The sequence below is a fragment of the Aureococcus anophagefferens genome (assembly GCF_000186865.1).
Source record: "Aureococcus anophagefferens unplaced genomic scaffold AURANscaffold_7, whole genome shotgun sequence".
NCBI lineage: Eukaryota > Pelagophyceae > Pelagomonadales > Pelagomonadaceae > Aureococcus > Aureococcus anophagefferens.
Window position 1 is genome coordinate 1,664,508 of NW_008705567.1, and position 20,148 is coordinate 1,684,655.

Here is a 20,148-nt window from a genome sequence, read left to right on the forward strand (position 1 = left end):
GCGGCCACGCACCATGGTGTGGGGGGCACGTACCATTGTGCAATTGGTCAACGCGGGCGACGTCGGCCGCTCCGAGACGAACACGACCGCGGCCTTCACCGTCGGCCTCATCGTCGCGCTCTTCTACCTCGCCCAGGCCGCGGCGCCGCCCGCGGTCGACGACGCGCCGCGGTAATTCATCGAGGGGCTTAGGTGTGCTCGCAGAGCCTCTTAAGAGCGCTCAACGATAGCCGGAAAGGCGCCTGGAAAGGCAACGACGCTTGTGGATGTTGGTTGAGGCCCGGCGCCGCGTCCCGGGCAAACTTGAAATTCAAGTTGAATCGCGCGCACTATGAATTCATAATTAGCTTCGTTGCTTATCCAGGGGGGCTAGGGGGGTACCTAGGCGAACCGAGCTAGCTGAGCTAACCGTCGCAGCGTAGGTTGGTGTGGGGGGGGGCGCCCTGGAGGGGACTTGCCGGTTAGCTCCAGGGTCGTCGATGGTGCGTGCGCGGAGGCCTTTTGCCGGCTGGCTCCGCGAAACCTGGTGGATGCATGGGGAAGTGCGCAAGGTGAGAGAAAAGGGGACCGCCTCGGATCCTCGTCGACCTCGAGCGCGGTCCCCTCGGGGGGGGGGAGGTCCAGGGTTGTGCAAGCAGGGTGAGACAAGGGGACCGTGTCGGGCGCCGCCGCGCCGGGACCGCGCCTAGGGCGCGGCCCCGTTGGAGAGGTCCAGGGCGATCTCCTCGGCGCCGCGCGCGGTGAGGCTGACGCCGAGCTCGTCGCCCGACTCCTCCGACGACGACGAGCCCTCGTCGAAGAAGGACCGCGCGGCGCGGTCGTCCGGGTCTTTCGCCAGGGCTCGCTCGAGGAAGCCGCGCGCGTCCGGCTTGTCGCCCTCCTCCTCGAAGGACACGACGACGGCGGTGCGCTCCTCGCGGTCGTCGTCGGAGTCGGAGTCGCCGCCGCCGTCGTCGTCGCCGTCGCCGCCGCCGCCGCCGCCGCGGGCCTCGCGGCGCCGGTCGCGGGCCTTGACGCCCTTGCGCCAGGCCTTGCGGACGGCCTCCGGCGCGTGGAGGAGCGTCTTGCGCTTCCAGTAGGCGAGCGCGGCGATGAAGAGCACGAAGGCCCAGAAGAAGGGGTTCTCGGGGCCGGACGTCGACCCCTCCTCGCCGAGCATCTGGAGGATGCCGAAGAGCACGCCGCCCGTCTCGTCGACGAGCACCTGCTGGAAGAAGGGGCCGAAGCTGAGGACGAAGCCGACGACGGCGATGGCCCGGCCCGTCGCCCGCGGCGGCTCCCACGCGTAGAACTCCGCGCACCGCGCGACGCGCTTCGCGTCCCACTCGCGGCGCGACGCGCGGTGCGCGCGGTTCGCCGCGCGCCGCGCGGCCGGGTGCGCCGTCGCCGCGCGCGCGAGGCCGTCCGCGGCGCGCGCGGCGCGCGCGATCGCCGCGCGCGGGGACTCGCCCGCCGGCGGCGGCGCCGCGGCCGCGGCGGCCGCGGCCGCGGCCGGCGCCGGGCGCGCGAGGTCGCAGGGCTCGACGGGCAGCGGCGTGCGGAACGCGACGCGAGGGACCGAGAAGGGGTCGCCGACGTAGCTCACGCGCGCCTTGATGGCCCGGGGCATCCAGTAGCTTTGGAACCAGATCCGGAGCGGGATGAGGAAGAGCGCGCAGGCGACGACGGCGACGATCGACGCGTCGACGAAGACGCGGATGACCTCCTTGCCGAGCGCGCGCGTGACGAAGAGCATGAAGTAGAACGCGCCGCCCACGAGGAGGAGGATGGCGCCGAGGGCGAGGCACTTGGCGCACCTGCCCACGGGCGCGGGCCCGCCGTCGTCGACGTCGACGCCGCGGAGGAAGACGCGGCGCTCCGTGCCCGGCCGGAGCGCCGTCCAGTACTGGAGCTGGCACTTCGCCGCGAGCGCCTCGGCCGCGTCGCCGTCGAGGCCCGGCGCGAGGGCGTCGAAGGCCTCGAGCGCGTCCACGAGGCGCCGGAACGCCGTCGCCGCGAAGCGCCGCCGCCAGCCGCGGCAGCGGCCGCAGCCCCCGACGCGGCCCTCGAGGTCGCAGCCCCAGGCCGCGTCGTAGCAGCGCAGCAGCGCGTCGAGGTCTGCGACCACGTTCGGGTCCGACGCCGCGTCGCGCGCGTCGACGAGCTCGTAGCGCCGGTCGAGGACGCCGCGCATCGTCGGCTCGAGCGCGGCCGCCGCGGCCGCGCGCCGCGGGTCCCGCGCGCCCGCGGCGAGCTCCGCGTCCAGGCCCAGGTTCGCGAGCAGCCGCGCGGCGCCGGGGCTCCCGCCGTCGCCGTCGTCCTCCGCCTCGCCGCGCAGGGGCGCGAAGAGGTAGCGGTCGCTCATGACCTCGACGAGGCGGATCAACGGGAGCGTGAGCGCGACGCCGATGACCATGACCTGGAGCTCCGCGTAGAACTCGTCGGACCCCTCGAGGGGCGCCATCGTGCACGGCTCCTCGAAGGTCGGGTTCCACATGCAGAGCTCGCCCGTGCCGAAGGACGCCGTCGACTTGACGCGGAGGCAGCTCGCCTCCGTCATCTCCGCCTCGCAGAGGCCCGCGGGGAACGAGTACCACGTGACGATCGCGGCGCCGAAGAGCAGGAGCAGGAGGTCGACGAACGTGAGGAAGCAGCGCACGAGCCGCGGCTCGCCCTCCTCGTAGTGGAGCAGCGCGCCGAACCACTCGTGCTCGCGGACGACGACCTCGGCCACGGCGCGGAGCTTCTTGTACGTCGACACGCGCGCGGACGGCCCGGCGAGGCTCTTCCAGACCGTCCGGCTCGCCGTGAGGCCCTCGGGCAGCGCCGCCGCGAGCGCGGCGGCGCGGTCCGGCGCGCGGCCCGCCTTGGGCGGCCCGTCGCCGTCCGCGGCCTTGCCGCCGTCGTCCGCGGCGTCGCGGCGCGCCTGCCGCCAGTCGAGGACGGCGCCGACGATGCCGGCGCCGAAGCAGACGGAGCCGAGCCCGACGATGAGCCAGATGAGGGGCCAGGCGTCGTCGACGAGCGACCCCGCGAGCGGGTTCGAGAAGGCCTGCTTGTAGTAGTTGAGGTACGCGTTGCCGCTCGTCGCCGACGCGTAGTCCGACGCGGGCGCCTGCCGGCAGGAGCAGGTCGTGTTCGTCGCCGTCTCCGCGACGACGACGCACGACGTCACGTCCCAGTCGCCGACGTCCTCGGCGTAGCGGAGGCACGTCGGCACGGCCTCGACGCTGCAGTTGACGTCGACGAACCCGATCGTCGTGTTGACGCAGACGAGCTCGCGGATCTCCGGCGCGTCGTAGCCCGGGCACGTGCCGTTCGGCGCCGCGCCGACGCTGCAGTTGACCGTCAGGCTCTCGACGGCGTCGGAGACGTTCGCCGCGGGCGCGACGCGCTGGATGACGAACTCGTAGTTCGTCGCGAGCGGCTTGCCGGCCACCCAGGTCCCGACGATGCCGCCGCCGCCGTCCCCTTTCTCCTTGAGCGCGCGCCGCCGCCGCTCGCGCCGCCGGCCGCGCGCGGACGTCGACGCGCCGAGGCGCCGCCGCGCGAGCGTCGCGTCCTCCTCGCCCCGCGCCTCGGTCCCGAAGCGGAGGACCGTGCTCTCGACGTCGGACCCGTTGGCGTTGGGGCGCGTGTTCTCCTGGTACTCGACGAAGACGACGTCCTCGACGCCGTCGCCGCCCGCGGCGGCCCCGACGGACGCGGACGACGTCGCCGCGCCCGGGGCGACGGCCGCGGCGACCAGGGACGCGCCGGACGCGTTCGAGAGCCGCTGCGACGTGACCGCCATCCCGGCGCTGACCGTCGACGCGGCGTACTGGTCGGGCACGACGTCGACGATCAGCGACGCGCCGAGGCCGTCGACGGCCGCCGCGAAGTCGTCCTCCGACGACCGGCCGTCTTCGAGGCGCCGGCGGCCGCTCGCCGGGTCCCCGGCGAGGACGCCGATGAGGTCGCTCAAGGTGCTCGCGACGGCCGTCGACGTCTCCGGGGGCGCGCCGAGGACGCTCGATCCCGTCGCGATGTCGAGCGCGAGGCCGAGCGCCGCGTCCGTCGCCTCCTTCGAGAGGCTCGTCACGTCTTCGACGACGACGGAGTCGAGGGCCGTCGCCTGCTGGTTGAACGCGTCGCGGCTCGGGCTCGTGTTCGCGTTCGACGACCCGAGCGCGGTGACGAGGTCGCCGCGGAGGCCCAGCTCCGCCTCGTAGTCGGCGCTCGACGAGCCGCACGCCGGGCCGTTCCAGCCTTCGTCGCACGCGCACGCGGCGTCGACGCACGTCCCGCGTCCCCCGCAGGGCCCGTCCGCCGCCGCGCCGCAGGTCGCCGGGCACCCGTCCGCGTCGACGCCGCAGTCCTCGGCCTCGAGCGCGGCGGACGCCGCGACGGTCACCATGGCCACGGCCTGCGAGTCGCCCGTTTCGAGCGCGCTCGACAAGAGCGCGTCGGCGACGTTGGCGAGCTCCGCGGTGCTCGCCGTGGAGAGCGGCTCGACGGCGACGGACGTCGTCGCGACGGCGACGGCCCCGAACGCGTCCGCGACGTGCGCGACGACGGCGACGGCGAAGCCCGCGGCCTCGCGGCCCGCGGGCAGGATCGCGCCGCCGTACGAGTTGCTGAGGGTGCCGCCGACGATCTGCGTCTCGGCCTCGCCCTCGTCGCCCACGCGGCTGAAGAACGAGTACTTGAGCGGCATGTCGTCGTCGACCCAGAGCTTCGCCGAGATGCTAAAGGCCGTCTCGAGCGACGTGCCGCGGTCCGGGGTCGTCGCGACGGTGCCGGACGTCGGCACGCCGTTCGTCAGGAGCGAGATCGTGCCGGCCGCGACGCCGCCGGCGCCGCAGTCCGCCTCGAGCGCGAAGACGTAGCGGCTCCGCGCCGTCAACGCGGCCGGCGCGATCACCAAGGGGACCTGGGCCGACGCGGCGGCGTCGATCGACTTCGACGTGTCCGCGAGCGCCAGCTCCTGAAGCGCCAGGCCGCTGGCCGTCGCGCCCTCCGCGATCGACCACGTCGCCACGCACGCCGCGTCGTTCGGCCCCACGGTCGCCTCGACGACGATGCTCGTGGAAGGGTTCACCTTGCTCGCCTCGACGGGCGCGATCTCCAGCGACGGCACGGCCGTCGCGACGACGTCGACGCTCTGGCTCGCGCGCGCGGAGCGGCCGTCGGCGGCGCTCACCTCCACCTCGAACGCGTACGAGCCCGGCGACGCGACGAGGGCCAGCGTCGACGCCCCGTCGTCCCAGGACTCGAGGGACCCGCAGCCGTCGCCGGCGCACGTCCACAGGAAGGCGAGGTCGCTCTCGTCGCCGGGAATCACGTCGGGGTCGTAGGACTCGGACGCGTCGAGCACGAGCGCGTCCGTCGCCGACACGGTGCGGGACGAACCGCCCGCGACGAGCGCGACGAGAGGCGCCGCCGCGACGGAGACGGCCACCTCCGCGGCGTTGGAGAGCCCGGCGCTGTCGGTGACGACGACGCGCAGCGCGTACGTCGCGCCGCCGTCCAACTCGAAGGGCAGCGCCTCGAAGTAGCGCGGGTCCTGGGACTCGTCGATCCCGAGCGTCGCGTCCGCCGGGTCCGTCGCCGTCAGCTCCCAGGCGTAGGTCAGCGCCGACGTGTCGAGGTCGCCGCAGGCCGTCGCCGCCGACGCTTGCGCCTGGACGCGAAGCCCATCGGAGCGCTGGACGGTCTGGGCCTCGCCGCCGACGATCTTGACGGACGGGAGCGCGCCGGCCGCGACGCTCACGGCGTGCGACGCGCTGCCGGCGGTGTCGAGGTAGCTGACGAACGTCGCGGAGATCTGGAGCTGGACGCCGCCGAGGGTCGCGGCCGCGACGACGTAGGTGTCCTGGTTCTCCGCCGCGGCGGCGGCGTCGGCGGCGACCTGGGCCGCGGCGTCGGCGCCCGCGCCTTCGGCCGTCGCTTCCCACGTCACGCTCTTCCAGGGCCTGCCGCCGCTGCCCTGGGTCGACGACGCGTCGACGACGAGCTCGTCGCAGGTGCCGACGGTCTTCGGCGCGTCGAAGACGACGGTCGGCGCGACCGGGTTCGCGGGGCCCTCGACGACGGCCGACGACGCCTGGTCCGACGCGGGAAAGCAGTGCTCGGCGCCCTCGGTGCGGAGCTTGCCGGCGAGGAGCGTCGCCGTCGACCCGGGCTCGATCTGGCTCGACGCGCCGAGCACGGCCTCGAGCAGCGTCGCTTCGCGGAACGCGCAGTAGTCCGCGACGCCGTCCATCGTCACGAGGTCCGCGCAGTCGAAGTTCGACCCGCCCTTGCCGAAGCGGTCCGTCGGGACGTCGAAGGCGAAGATCACGCCCGCGCCGTTGTCCGAGACGCGGGCGGACGCGAGCTTGGGCGCCTCGGGCGCCTTCGCCGGGTCGCAGGGCGTCGGGGCGGCCGTCGGGCGCGCCGTCGGGCGAGGCGTCGGCCGGTTGCTCGGACCCGCGGTCGGCGACGGCCAGGGCGCGGGCGTCCGCAGGACGATCGTTTCGACCACGACGGTCTCCTGCGCTTCGAAGAACGCGGCCGCCGCAGAATATCTCTGCGTCTCCTCGGTCTCCTCGGTCGCGCCTTCGGCTTGCTCGACCTCCTCGACCTCCTCGGCCTCCTCGACGAGCCGCACGGCTTCCTCGACGAGGGCCTGATCGAAGACGTCGCGCTTCTCCGAGATTTCCTGCTCCATGAGGGCCGCGACCTCGCCCATCTGGAGCCCCGACTCGGGCTCCGCGTCTCCGAAGACGAGACCGGTCACGTCCGCCGCGATCGCCTCCATGCGCCCCACGATGGTCCGAGCGGCGTCCTCCGCCTCTTCGCACGCGATGTCGACGGCCATTTCCGCGCCCTCGCGCAAGAACCCGCTCAGGAAGTCCGCGATGACCGTGGCGTAGATGCCGTCGACGCCGAGCGAATCGAATTCCTCGCACGCAGAGTCCTGCATCCGCCGACGCCGCCCGCCGCTCTCGACCTTGAGTCGCAGCTCGGTGAGGAAGAGCGTCTGCGTCGGCGCGAGCGTCGGAACGGACGTCGGCTTCGGCGTCGGGGCGGACGACGGCCGCGGGGACGGCCGCGGCGTCGGGTCCGCCGTCGGCCGCGCCGTCGGGCCCGGCGTCGGCCTCGGGCTTGGTGGCTCCGTCGGGATCGGCGAGGGCTTGTGAGTCGGCCGCGGCGACGGGCGCGTACTCGGGAAGGGCGTCGCGTCCGTCGGCCTCGACGTCGGCGAGGCGGACGGCCTCGGCGTCGGCGAGGCGGACGGCCGCCGCGTCGGCGGCCCCGAGGGGCTCGGAGTCGCCTCCTCGAACTCGAAGCCGCTCTCGAAGGCACCGCTCTCGAGTGAAGCGGTAGGACTCGCCGTCGGCGCGGGTGTCGGCGGCGCGGACGGCCTCGGCGTCGGGGACGCCGAGGGGAGCGGCGTCGGCGCGGGCGTCGGCGCGGGCGTCGGCGACGTCGAGGGCGCGGCCGTCGGCGACGTCGAGGGAGCGGGCGTCGGCGACGCCGTCGGCGCCGGCGTGTACGACACGGAAAACTCGAGCTCGTCCGTGAGCGAGTCGTCCGAGTCGCACGTGAGCCGGATCGTGAATCGATTGGCCTCGGCGTCGCCGGGGATCACCTTCACGTCCCGGCCGTCGTTGGCGGCCGTGTCCTCCGCGAGCACCGTCTCTTCCTCGTCGACGACTTCGATGACTTGGATGATCACGTTCTCGCAGGCGCCCGGGTCGCCGCGGTAGACCCAGAGCAGCTCGCACTCGTGGTTGGCGACGCAGGTCGACACGGTGCCCATGCTCGTGATCTCGATGAAGGAAGCCGTCGGCGACACCGTCGGCGCGGGCGTCGGCGACGTCGAGGGAGCGGCCGTCGGCGCGGGCGTCGGCGACGTCGATGGAGCGGGCGTCGGCGACGTCGAGGGAGCGAACGTCGGCGCGGGCGTCGGCGCCGGCGTGTACGACACGGAAAACTCGAGCTCGTCCGTGAGCGAGTCGTCCGGGTCGCACGTGAGCCGGATCGTGAATCGATTGGCCTCGGCGTCGCCGGGGATCACCTTCACGTCCCGGCCGTCGTTGGCCGCCGTGTCCTCCGCGAGCACCGTCTCTTCCTCGTCGACGACTTCGATGACCTGGATGATCACGTTCTCGCAGGCGCCCGGGTCGCCGCGGTAGACCCAGAGCAGCTCGCACTCGAAGTTGGCGACGCACCTCGACTCCGTGCCCATGCTCGTGATCTCGATGAAGGAAGCCGTCGGCGACACCGTCGGCGCGGGCGTCGGCGACGTCGACGGCGACACCGTCGGCGCGGGCGTCGGCGACGTGGAGGGAGCGGGCGTCGGCGACGTCGAGGGAGCGGCCGTCGGCGCGGGCGTCGGCGACGTCGATGGAGCGGGCGTCGGCGACGTCGAGGGAGCGAACGTCGGCGCGGGCGTCGGCGCCGGCGTGTACGACACGGAAAACTCGAGCTCGTCCGTGAGCGAGTCGTCCGAGTCGCACGTGAGCCGGATCGTGAATCGATTGGCCTCGGCGTCGCCGGGGACCACTTTCACGTCCCGGCCGTCGTTGGCGGTCGTGTCCTCCGCGAGCACCGTCTCTTCCTCGTCGACGACTTCGATGACCTGGATGATCACGTTCTCGCAGGCGCCCGGGTCGCCGCGGTAGACCCAGAGCAGCTCGCACTCGAAGTTGGCAACGCACCTCGACTCCGTGCCCATGCTCGTGATATTGATGAAGGAAGCCGTCGGCGACACCGTCGGCGCGGGCGTCGGCGACGTCGACGGCGACACCGTCGGCGCGGGCGTCGGCGACGTGGAGGGAGCGGGCGTCGGCGACGTCGAGGGAGCGGCCGTCGGCGACACCGTGGGCGCTGGCGACGGCGCGGGCGTCGGCGGGGGCGTGATGCTGTCGTAGAGGACCTCGATCGAGGTCGCGTCGAGCGCGCTCGCATAGACGTAGACCTCGTCGATGGCGCCGGAGAACAAGTGGTTCCCGTTTCGATCCGTCCGGTCTCCGAGCGTGAGAGCATAGTCCGAGCCCGTGTCGAGCGCGACGCTATACGTGTACGCGGACGCCCCGTCGAAGTAGAGCGTCCACGATCCGTCGTAGGCGAGGCAGTAGTGGTGCCAGTCGCCGTCGTCGGACCCGGAGAGCGCCACGGCCATGTCGTAGCTCCCCCCGTGGAGCTGGACCTGGATGCTTCCCGACGTCTTCGCCATGATCCCGAACTCCATACCATCCGCCCCGGAACCGTGCGAAAACAGCGCGCCCTCGTCCCACTCGTCGATGACCGCCCACAGGCAGATGGTCCGCGAGTTGCTCCCGAGGATGTCCGCCGTCACGGCCGAGGGAAACTCGACGTAGTCGTTCGTGCCGTCGAAGGCCAGCGCGCCGCTCCCGTCGCGGCCCGTCGTCGCCGTGGCGCCGTGAATCGTCCCGTCGAGGCCGCCGTAGTCGCCCGCGGCCGTCCCCTCGTCGAAGGAGTAGTGCGCGACCAGCGTCGAGTGGGACACGTGCGTCGGCCGCGGCGAGACCGTCGGATTGGGCGTCGGGAGCGGCGTCGGATTGGGCGTCGGGAGCGGCGTCGGGAGCGGCGTCGGGAGCGGCGTCGGGAGGGGCGTCGGCAGCGGCGTCGGATACGGAGTCGGATACGGAGTCGGGTCCGGCGCTTGGTAGCCGTTGACGATGAGGATCTGGCCGCTGCAGACCGTCGACCTGTACCCGCCCGCCCCGTCCGTCCAGTAGGAGAGCGGCCCGGAGGAGAACAGAAACGTAGGGTAGTTCGCCGTCCCGTAGTACTCGCCGACGCTGGGGTCCGAGGCGGACAGCACACCCATGACGTGCGTGTTCCACGGGTACGCGTTAATGACGTTGTTGTAGAGGTCAGACGAGTAGGTCGCGATCGCCCACCCCGAGGGGACGGCCGCGTACCAGCTCCCGCAGATCGGCGACCAGGAATGCGGGTCGATGTCGTGGATGGTCGAGTAGGTCGCGCCGTTGTACGTGATCGAGTTCCGCGCCGCGGCGAGCGTGGCGGCGGCGAGGATGAGGAGCAGCTTCATGGCGGCGGCGGTCCCAGGCGCGCGTCGGCGCGGCGCTCGTCGGGGAGTTTTCGCGCGGTCGCCGGAAACTCTTGGAATTCGGACCCGGGGCGCCTCGTCGACGCGGGGGGGCGAGGGGGCGCGTCCGGGGCCCGGCGGGCGTCGTCGACGTAGGGCAGGCGGGTGGTCTGGGCGCGTGTGGTGACTTGGCCGGCGCTCGGAACCACGGCGTGCGGCGAAGATGTCGCCCTCGAATTAAATCGAAGAATATTCCGCTAATTTCACAAAAAGCACGGCTCGCTTAGTTTGATGTCGCACCCAAAATAATCGAAATGAATTTCACAAAAGGCACGGCTCGCTTTTGAGGGGCCCCTGCGCGACGGTGCGTGCCGCGGTCCCCGGCCACGTCCCCGGCCCGTGCCCGGGCCGTGCCCGGGGCCCCGTGCCGGGCCCGTGCCGGGCCTCCCCGGCCCGTGCCCGGCCCGTGCCCGGGGCCCGTGCCGAGTGCCGGGCCCGTGCCGGGCCGCGTGGCCCGTGCCCGGCCCGTGCCCGGGGGCCCGTGCCGAGTGCCGTGCCGCGTGCCGGGCCCGTGCCGGGCCGCGTGCCCTGAGCGCATTTACCGTGCCGGAACCCCCGTGCCCGCCGTCCCCGCCCCCCGTCCCGGGGCCGGACCGTCGCGCAGGGGCCCGTCTTTTGAAGTATGATTGGGTCAATGTTGCACTTCGGCGCATTCGGCCCCAACCGCAAGTCCAACCGCCCCCGCCCGGGCGCGCCGCGGCGCCGACGCGGCTCGTCGACACCCCCGCGTCGAGTAGAAGTAGGTCATTAGCGGCGCGCGGCGCGGCCGGAAGGGGGGCCCGGGGGCCCCGGCGCGCCGCCTAGACGCCGAACATGTTCTTGAGCACGCCGAGCGCGTTCTTCTTCTTCTCCGGCGCGTCGTCGGAGCGGAGCGCGCTCATGGGCCCGTGGAGGAGCTTGGAGACGATGCCGCGGCTCAGGCGCTCGACGGCCTCGATCTCGCGCTGCGAGAGGTTCGCGAGCTTCGCGTCGGCGCGCTTGAGCTCGGCCGCGCGGATGGCGTCGGCCTTGCTCTGGAGCTTCGTGATGGCGGGGACGGCGCCGAGGGACGAGACCCAGGAGCGGAAGGACTCCTGCTCCTCCTCGAGGAGCTTCTCGGCCTCGACGATCTCGCGGCGCCGCTTCGCCGTGTTGCGCTCGACGACGGCCTTGAGGCTGTCGACGTCGTAGGCGGCGACGCCGTCGACGTCGTCGCAGGCCGGGTCGACGTTGCGGGGCACGGCGATGTCGACGAGCATGACGCGCTCGCGGCCCGCCTGGCGGTCGAGCGCCGCGAGGCGGCCGGCCTCGAGCACGTAGTCGACGGCGCTCGACGCCGTGAAGACGACGTCCGCGTCGCGGGCGAGGTCGTAGGCGACCTGGTCGTCGCCGTCGGAGGCGACGACCTCGATGTCGACGTCGTGCGACTCCTTGTAGTCCGCGGCGATGGCCTCGGCGTTCGGCCGCGACCGGTTGAGGATGACGCACTTCTTGCCCACGGAGCCGTGGGACGCCATGTGCGTGAGGAGGAGGCGCGTCATCTTGCCCGCGCCGACGATGAGCACGCGCGCGTCGGCGAGCTCGAGGCCGCCCAGGTCGCGCGGCGCGCGCTCCGCCGCGAGCTCGTACGCGGCCGACGAGATGGACACGGCGCCCTTGGCGATGTCCGTCTCGTCGCGCGCGCGCTTCCCCGCGGCGACGGCGGCGTTGAGCAGGCGGCTCGTGACCTTGCCGCCGGAGCCCTCGATGGCGTGCGCGTAGCACGCCTTCATCTGCGAGAGGATCTGGCCCTCGCCCACTACCAGGCTGTCGAGGCCCGCGGACACGCGGAGCGCGTGGGCCGTCGCGTCCTCCTCGCCGAGCATGAAGAGCGACTCGCGGAGCTCCGCCATGGGCAGCCCGCTGCGGCCCTGGAAGTAGGAGCTCATCGCCGAGAACGCGGCGCGCGCGTCGCGCGCCGCGAAGTAGACCTCGAAGCGGTTGCACGTCGAGAGCACGGCGGCCTCGGCGATGGCGCCCGACGACGACGCGACGATCTCGCCCGCGGCCTCCTCCCACTCGGCCTCGGGGATGGCGAGCTTCTCGCGGACCTCGACCTTGGCGTTGTGGTGGCTCAGGCCGACGACGAAGACGTCGAGCGACTGCTCCGCGGACCGGAGCCGCGCCTCGCGCTTCGCGCGCGCCGCCGCCTCGTCGGAGAGCTCCCGCGAGCCCAGGGGCAGGGCCGCCGCCTCCTCGAGGGCGGCCTTGGCGTCGGAGGTCGTCGCGGGGGCCGCCACGGCGGCCACGCGCGTGGCGGCGCGGCCGGGGCGGACCGCCGGCGCGACGAGCGTCACGGTGGGGGTGAGGGTGGACAGGAGGATCGCCAGGGCGACGTGGCGACCCATGCTGCCGGGGTGGGGGCGGGCGACGGGCCCACGAAACGCGATCCTGCGGCCACCTCGAAGCGTCGAGCCGAGCTTTTTCGTCGCCCGGAGGTTCAAGACGCGGCATCAAGATCTGGCCGGGGTCGGCTGTCTCGGTCGCCGGAGAAAAGTCGACGATGCAAACGACGCCATAAGCGTCTGGGGTGGGCCCCTCGACAATCACATGAGACAACAAATCAACTTGCACTCGCACCCCCGTCCAGGTGACCACCCCCCACGGTCGCTGCGCGGAAACTCCAATTTGCCACCGTGACCTCTTTTGCACCCGTCCGTACGGCGCAGCCCGCCGGCGCGCGCTGAAGCGCCGAAGAGGCGCCAGCGTCCTGGCAAGTAAAGATCACGCCACTTTCTCCTTCGAAGCTTCGGGGATGCTGGCGCCACGAAGTAGGCTACTTATCCCCGCGGCGGGCGGCGGGGGAGGGGGGGGCTGCAGGTCAGCGTCGTAGGCGAAGAAGATGTGCAGATGCGGACACGGGGGCCTTCAGGCCGCGCCGCCGCGGGCTGGCGCCGCGCAGTAGAGCTCAGCGAGGTCGCCGCGCGCGCCGAGGTCGTCGCCGCGGCGGCCGGCGGCACCGGGCCCGCGCGGGACGCCGTCGCAGCCGGGTGCCGCTTCGGCCCGCCGCGCGCGTCCTAACGTAGGAGCGTAGGTCTTAGGGGAGGGTTCGAATGCTTGGCCGCGCTCGGCGCGATTCGGTTTCGCCGGGCCGCGCGGCGTTCCGTGCCCGAGGCCCCGTGGGAGCCTCGGTCGGTGGATATGTGCGATGCGAGAATGTGTATCAGATGCGAGGCCCGTTGTTGCCGGTGAATTTCGGGAAACCCGTGTCCATGTTCATGCGGGCGGCGCGCAGCGCCATGCGTTTGCGGGCCGCGGGAGCGGCTACGTCGCGCGGCGCCGCGGGGCGGATTGGGAGAGGAACCTCATGCGCCACCGCGCGCATCCGCGCCCGCGCGCGCGCCTCCGCCGGCGTCTTCGGCGGCTCGGAAGCCGTAGGTTGCAACGGCGCCGGCGGGACCGGCGACGGCGTCGGGGGGACCGGCGACGGCGGCGCCGCGGGGACCTCCGGTGCAGCGGCGGCGGCGCGGGGCTGGTAGGGCTTGCGGAAGTCCTCCCAGGGGGTGAACGGCACGAAACCTGGGGATTTGTCCGGCAGGGCCGCCCGCTCCATGCAGGAGGCGCCCATGTCGCTCACGACGCACTCTTCGCCGTCGCGATATTCGACCCAAAAGTGGTCCGCATTGCCGTCGGCAGCGCGCAGCGGCGCGCAGCGGCGCGTGGGCCGCTGCTGCACGGGAAGCAGGCCCAGCGCCGGGGCGAGGGCGAGAAGAAGGAGTGTTGAGGGCGCCATCTGCCTGCGTGGCTCTGCGACTTGAGAATAAGAAGCGGCAGCACCGCGTAAACATCGGGTTCAACAACGGTTTTGAACCTCCTTTTAAACACGCCATCACATTACATGCGCCACCCCGTCCACGTCGACCGCCCCCCAGGGCCGCTCCGCCGACACGCCGGATCGCAAGAAGGCGCTCGCCACGACCTTCGCGCCCGTCCGCACGGCGCAGCCCGCGTGGAGCGTCGACGCCGCGTCGGCGTCGTAGGCGAAGAAGAGCGCGGACCCGGGCACGGGGTCGACCTTGAGGCCGCGGCCGGGGAACACGGTCGCGCCGCCGAGGGCCGGCGCCGCGCAGTAGAGGAGCACGGTCGCCGCGCGGCCGCCGCTCCCGCCCGCGCCGTCGGCGCGGTCGCAGGACACGTCGCAGTGGGGCTCGTACGCGTCGCGCTCGCCGTACCTATCCGCGGGCGTTCTCAAAGAAATCAGACCCGGCCTTCGTTCCCAAGAAACCGGACGCCGGCTCCTCGCTCGACGACGTTGACGGGCTCCTGGAAGTCGCCGAACGGCACTCGCAGCCCCGCGAAGCCCTCGGCGAAGCCTACGACCGTCGCTCGCCATCGAAGGACGCCGGGGGAACTCCCATCGCTCTCACGCGGCCCATCGAAGGACGCCGGGGGAACTCCCATCGCTCTCACGCGGCCCATCGAAGGACGCCGGGGGAACTCCCATCGCTCTCACGCGGCCCATCGAAGAACACCGGGGGAACTCCCATCGCTCTCACGCGGCGCATAGAAGAACGCCGGGAGAACCTCGAGGACCCATCGAACAACGCCGGGGGAACTCCCATCGCTCTCGCGCGGCCCATCGAAGAACGGCCGGGAAAACCTCCCATCGAAGGACGCCGGGGGCACTCGCGGGCCGCGCGCGCGAGGAAGGCCGAGGACGCAGCGAACGGCAGGAAGACGCCGCGGCGCCGCCGGAAGCTCGAGCCCTCGTGGCTCAGCCCCCCGTCCCGCGGCGCCCGCTCGCGGCCCTCGGCGTCCGCCGCCGCGCGGAGCGCGTCGCACTCGCCCGGCGCCGCGAAGCCCGCCACCGCGGCGACGAGCGGCCGCCGGGCCAGAACGTCGACGCGGAAGCTCCGATTCGCGTCCGCGTACGTCGCACTCTCTATGGGCGCCGTCGCCGGGACGCCGTCGCGGCAGGGCGCGACGTGGAGCGCGTCGAGGAAGACGAACTGCCTCGCGGCCGCGCGGTCGTCGCGGTCGAAGGGCTCGACGTAGCGGCGCGACGCGACGACGACGCGGTCCGCGAAGGACGCCGCGCTCGCCGGGTGCTCGAACCAGTCGACGGCGACGCCCGGCGCCGCGTCGAAGGCCGCGCCCTCGCCCGCCGCGAGCGTCGCGTTGCCCCGGCCCTCGACGCTGACGACCATCGTGCGCGGCGGCCGCGTCGCGCCGTTGACGAAGAGGGCCTCGTAGGGCGCCGCGCACCGGCACCACGCCGCGACGAGCGCGGCGCGCAGGCCTGTCATACGGTGACAGGCACGCTTCAGGCGAGACGGCAGCTTTTGAATCGTCAAGTTGACAGGCCTTTCACCGTGATGCGCCGGTCGTTCATCTCCGCGACGCGCTGGCCGTCACTGCATCAGGCAGCCTCGAGACGGGCATCAGGCGGCCTCGAAATGGCAGCCCATTGCGTTTGATTGAAATCGTCAAGGTGAAGTTAAATAAAGAGCAGCCCTCGCAGCCCTTGGAAAATATGCGCGTCGTCCTGCGCGGCCTCAAGGGCGAGGAGTGCGTGCTCGGGTGCATCAACCTCGACAAGTGGCTCGAGAGCCGCGTGGGCCTCCTCGGCATGACCTTCGCCGTCAAGAAGATGGGCTGGCGCAAGGAGGACGTCATGGCGCGCAGCGTGACGCTCTACCGCGTCGTCGAGGGCGGCGCCCGCGGGGCGGCGCTCGACGAGGCGGCGCTCATCGGCGAGGTGCTCGCCGACGAGGCCGTCTACGACGTCGCCGTCGGGGCCGCCGCGCCGCGGACGCCCAACGACCCCGCGCTCGGCTACGACCAGTCCGTCGGCGAATCCGCGAGTCCCTACTGGGCGGAGCTCCGCGACGCGGGCACGCGCGAGGCCATCACCTGGCGGGACCCGCGCCTCGGCGTCGGCGGCTTCGACGACACGCCGCCGCCGCGCTTCGACGTCGGCGACGCCGCGGCCTACGACCACATGGCCGAGCACGGCTACGTCGTCTTCAAACGCGCGCTCGACGGCGGCGACGTCGCGGCGGCGAAGGACCTCTTCTGGCGCTTCATGGAGGCCCACGCCCGGTGCGAGGCGCCGCCGCGCGACGACGAGGCCGAGGCCGGCGACGACGCCGGGGCCGGGGCCGTGCGCCGCGACGACGTGACGACGTGGCACTGGGTCACGAACCCCATCAACGGCCTACTGGGCGTCGGGGGCATCGGCCAGAGCGACTTCCTCTGGTTCGTGCGCACGCGGCCGCGCGTCCTCGCCGGCGTCCCGTGGCGGCGACGATGTTCGAGAGATTTTCTACCGGGAAAACGAAGACGTGCTCGGTAGGTCCTCGCGGCCTTCGCGCGCCTCTGGGACTGCGGCTGCGACTACGGCGACGCCGAGGCCTGCGCGGCGGCGCTGCTCACGTCCTTCGACGGCTGCGGCACGTTCCGGCCCTGGGCGGCCGCGAGCGAGTGGCGCACGATGCCCGGCTGGTGGCACGTGGACCAGAACGCGCTCGCGGAGCGGCCGCGCGCGGGCAAGTGCGCGATCCAGGGCCTCGTGTCGCTCTTCGACGCCGACGGGTCCACGGGCAGCTTCTGCGTGCTCCCGGGCACGCACAAGCAGCACGACGCGTTGAGCGCCGACTCCAAGGCCACGGTCGGCGGCAAGGGCCACTTCATCCCCCTCCGGGGCGCGGACCCGCTGCTCAAGCGGAGCGTCGCCAAGTTCGTCTCCTGCGAGGCCGGCGACCTCGTCTGCTGGGACTCGCGCGCGGTCCACTGCTCCCTGCCCGCCTACGCCGGCGACGGCGGCCTCGCGAAGCTCCAGGCCCTCGGCGACGGCGCCCGGGCCGAGGACTGCATGCTCCGGCTCACGGCCTACGTCTGCATGTCGCCGAAGCGCGTCGCCGACGACGTCGTGCGCCGGAAGCGGAAGATCTGGTGGCACGCGGGGGCGACGACGACGCACTGGCCCAACGACTGGACCGTGTCCATGATGCCCGAGGACAGCGGCGTCCAGTGGCCGCTCCGCGAGCTCCGCGACCTGCCGTCGCCGCGGCTCGCCGCGCGCCTCATCGGCTGGGACGACGCGCCCGTGCTCGACGCGCTCCCGACGCTCGCCCAGCTCGACCCGCTCTTCGGGCGGACGACGAGGGCGCGGACGACCCGGGCTACGAGGCCAAGGAGGCCGAGGCCATGCGCACGGAGTCCTGCGGCGCCTAGGTGTGTTTCCCTCACCGCACCTAAAAACAGCGCGGCCCCGGGCTTAGTACGCCTCCTCGCACCAGAGCTTGTCGATGAGCCACGCGCCGGACCGGTCGGACCGGGACAGCTCGAGGGTCACGGTCCACTCGGAGTCGTCGACGTCCGTGAGCAGGACGTCGTGGCTCGCCTTGCGGTCGTCGTCGTCGAAGTCGACGTCCTCCGGGTCCATGCTCAGCCACCGCGTCAGCACGCGGTACGGGTAGTCGTCGTCGAAGAGGTAGGTCCGGAAGAGCTCGGGCGTCAGCGCGTGGCTCGGGTTCGCCTTGGACACGAACTTCAGGGCCACGCCGCAGCCGTGGTTCTTCGTCGGGTCGTCGACGTGCCGCAAAGCGTTCAGCACGGTTTTCGCGACCCACCGCGGCGACGTCAGCGCGCCGAAGCTCGCGCCGTCGCCGGGCACGGCCGACGGCTGCGGCTCTTCCGCTAATTTCGGCGGCGCCGGCGCCGGCGGCGCGTCCTCGGGCTGCACGAGCACCGCGTCGACGAGCCAGCCGCGGTCGTCGTCGAGGCTCAGGCTCCAGACGGCCGTCGCGATGAGGTAGCCGGCCGCGCCCGACAGGCCCGTGCGCACGGTCGCGCGCATGCCGTCGCGGCTCACGGCGGCCGACGACGCGGCGATGGCGTCGAAGGTGAGCAGCGGGCCGTAGTGCTGCCGGTGGTCGTCGACGGACCGCGCGAACGACCGCGGCGTGAGCGCGTTCGCGTTGTTCGACGGCGACACGAGCTCGAGCACGCGCGCCGACGCGGCCACGAGGTCGTCGTCGCGCGACCCGTCGCGCAGCAGCGTCGCCGCCTCGCGCGCGACGGCGAAGGCCGCGGCCTCGTCCGGCGACAGGTCCGCGGGCGCCGGCGAGGCCCGCAGGGGCACACGCCGCGCCACGTTTCGTCTGCGGTGGCCCGGGTGGACGTAGCCGCCGACGCCCACGACGCCGAGGGCGAGGACCGCCGCGAGGCGCCCCATTTCTCCGCGGCGTCGGCGGCCTTGAAGGCGCTGGCGCTTGGGCACTCTGTGGCAGAGGCACGGTCGGCGCCCACGCCGCGTCGCGCCGCGCCGAGGCTCGCGACCATGCAGTCCACGCTGACGGTGGACAACGCGCCGGCGAAGTCGCTGGCGTACTCGAACCGCGTCTACCTGCACCCGAGCGATTTTGCGGCCTTCAAGAGCGCGTCGCCGGCCCAGGGCGTCGCGGACGACTGCTGCCTGCTGCTGCTGTCCGGCGCCGGCGGCGACTGGGTCTTCGCGGCGTCGGCCTACCCGACCATGGCCGCGGGCAAGCTCGGCGTCGCGTCCATGCAGCGGCGCACGGCGGGCCTCGAGATCGACGCGGCCGTCGACGTCGCGCCGTTCACGGCGACGCTCGACACGGGTTTAGGCAAGCTCCGCGTGAGCCTCGCGCCCTTCAAGGCCGGCGCGGCCGCGGACCTCGACGCCGCGGAGGTCGGCGCCTACTTCGCGCGCGAGTACGGCTGCCAGGTCTTCGCCGTGGGCCAGAAGCTCGCGGTCGCGTTCAAGAAAAATGCTCTGATCGCGACCGTCGAGGGCCTCGACTTCGGCGTCGGCGGCCAGGCGCGGGGCGGCGGCCGCTTCGGCCAGGTGCTGCCGGGCGTCACTCAAGTGATGCCCTTCAAGGAGCGCGGCGGCGGCAACCCGAACTTCAAACTCTCCAACGTCGCCGACGGCGCGGCCGGCGGCGGGTCCGGCGGCCCGAAGGAGTCGCTCTTCAACTCCGACTTCGACTTCGCGAAGCTGGGCATCGGCGGCCTCGGCAGCGAGTTCGACACGATCTTCCGGCGGGCCTTCGCGAGCCGCATCTACCCGAGCCACCTCATCCAGCAGATGGGCATCACGCACGTCCGCGGCATGCTCCTCTTCGGCCCGCCGGGCTGCGGCAAGACGCTCATCGCGCGCCAGATCGGCAAGGTGCTGAACGCGCGCGAGCCCAAGATCGTCAACGGGCCCGAGGTCCTCGACAAGTACGTCGGCGCGTCGGAGGAAAAGATCCGCGAGCTCTTCGCGGACGCCGAGGCGGAGCAGAAGGCCGAGGGCGACGACTCGATGCTCCACACGATCATCTTCGACGAGATGGACGCCATCTGCAAGAGCCGCGGGTCCGTGCGCGACGGCACGGGCGTCTCCGACTCCATCGTGAACCAGCTCCTGTCGAAGATCGACGGCGTCGACTCGCTGAACAACATTTTGGTCATCGGCATGACGAACCGCAAGGACATGATCGACGAGGCCATCCTAAGACCGGGGCGCCTCGAGCTCCACGTCGAGATCGGTTTGCCGGACGAGGCCGGCCGGCTGCAGATCCTCGACATCAAGACGGCGACCATGAAGAAGGCCGGGCGCCTCGCGCCGGACGCCGTCGACGCGCTGCCCGCGCTCGCCGCGCGCACGAAAAACTTCTCGGGCGCGGAGCTCGAGGGCCTCGTCAAGTCGGCGTCGTCCTACGCGCTGCGGCGCTGCGTCGACGTCGCCAAGGGCAACGCCATCGACGACGCGAACCTCAAGGTCGTCCGGTCCGACTTCGACCACGCGCTCGACTCCGGCGAGGCCGTCGCCGCGTTCGGCGCGAAGCAGGAGTCGCTCGAGGCGCTCTACCGCGACGGCCTCGTGGACTACGGCTTCCAGTTCCGCGAGATCAAGGGCGCGCTGGACCGCCTCGTGGAGCAGACGCGCGTCTCCTCGAAGACGCCGCTCATGACCGTGCTCCTCGAGGGCCGCGTCGCGACGGGCAAGACGGCGCTCGCGGCCTACACGGCGGCCCACGCGGAGTTCCCCTTCGTGCGCGTGCTCAGCGCCGACGCCATGATCGGCTACTCCG

At 72.6% G+C, this 20,148-nt stretch overlaps 4 protein-coding genes across 4 annotated transcripts; 1 reads left to right on the forward strand and 3 right to left on the reverse strand.

Moving 5' to 3' along the window:
• Positions 1-685: 685 nt before the first annotated feature.
• AURANDRAFT_71496 (hypothetical protein) lies at positions 686-10,027 on the reverse strand (the record flags this gene model as incomplete). Its single annotated transcript, XM_009038024.1, has 2 exons — positions 686-7,100; positions 8,949-10,027. 2 exons carry the CDS (start codon positions 10,025-10,027, stop codon positions 686-688), a joined length of 7,494 nt encoding a protein of 2,497 aa, XP_009036272.1.
• Positions 10,028-10,884: 857 nt separating this feature from the next.
• Positions 10,885-12,450, reverse strand: AURANDRAFT_24967 (hypothetical protein; the record flags this gene model as incomplete). Its single annotated transcript, XM_009038023.1, has 1 exon — positions 10,885-12,450. The coding sequence occupies one exon, from the start codon at positions 12,448-12,450 to the stop codon at positions 10,885-10,887; it is 1,566 nt and encodes a 521-aa protein (XP_009036271.1).
• A 1,481-nt stretch (positions 12,451-13,931) lies between these two features.
• AURANDRAFT_63636 (hypothetical protein) lies at positions 13,932-15,348 on the reverse strand (the record flags this gene model as incomplete). Its single annotated transcript, XM_009038022.1, has 2 exons — positions 13,932-14,274; positions 14,771-15,348. The coding sequence occupies 2 exons, from the start codon at positions 15,346-15,348 to the stop codon at positions 13,932-13,934; spliced, it is 921 nt and encodes a 306-aa protein (XP_009036270.1).
• A 3,038-nt stretch (positions 15,349-18,386) lies between these two features.
• On the forward strand, positions 18,387-20,148 carry AURANDRAFT_53460 (hypothetical protein; the record flags this gene model as incomplete). The annotated part of the gene is made up of 1 exon (XM_009037915.1): positions 18,387-20,148. A coding segment is annotated over one exon (1,761 nt), but the record flags the coding sequence as incomplete, so codon positions are not given.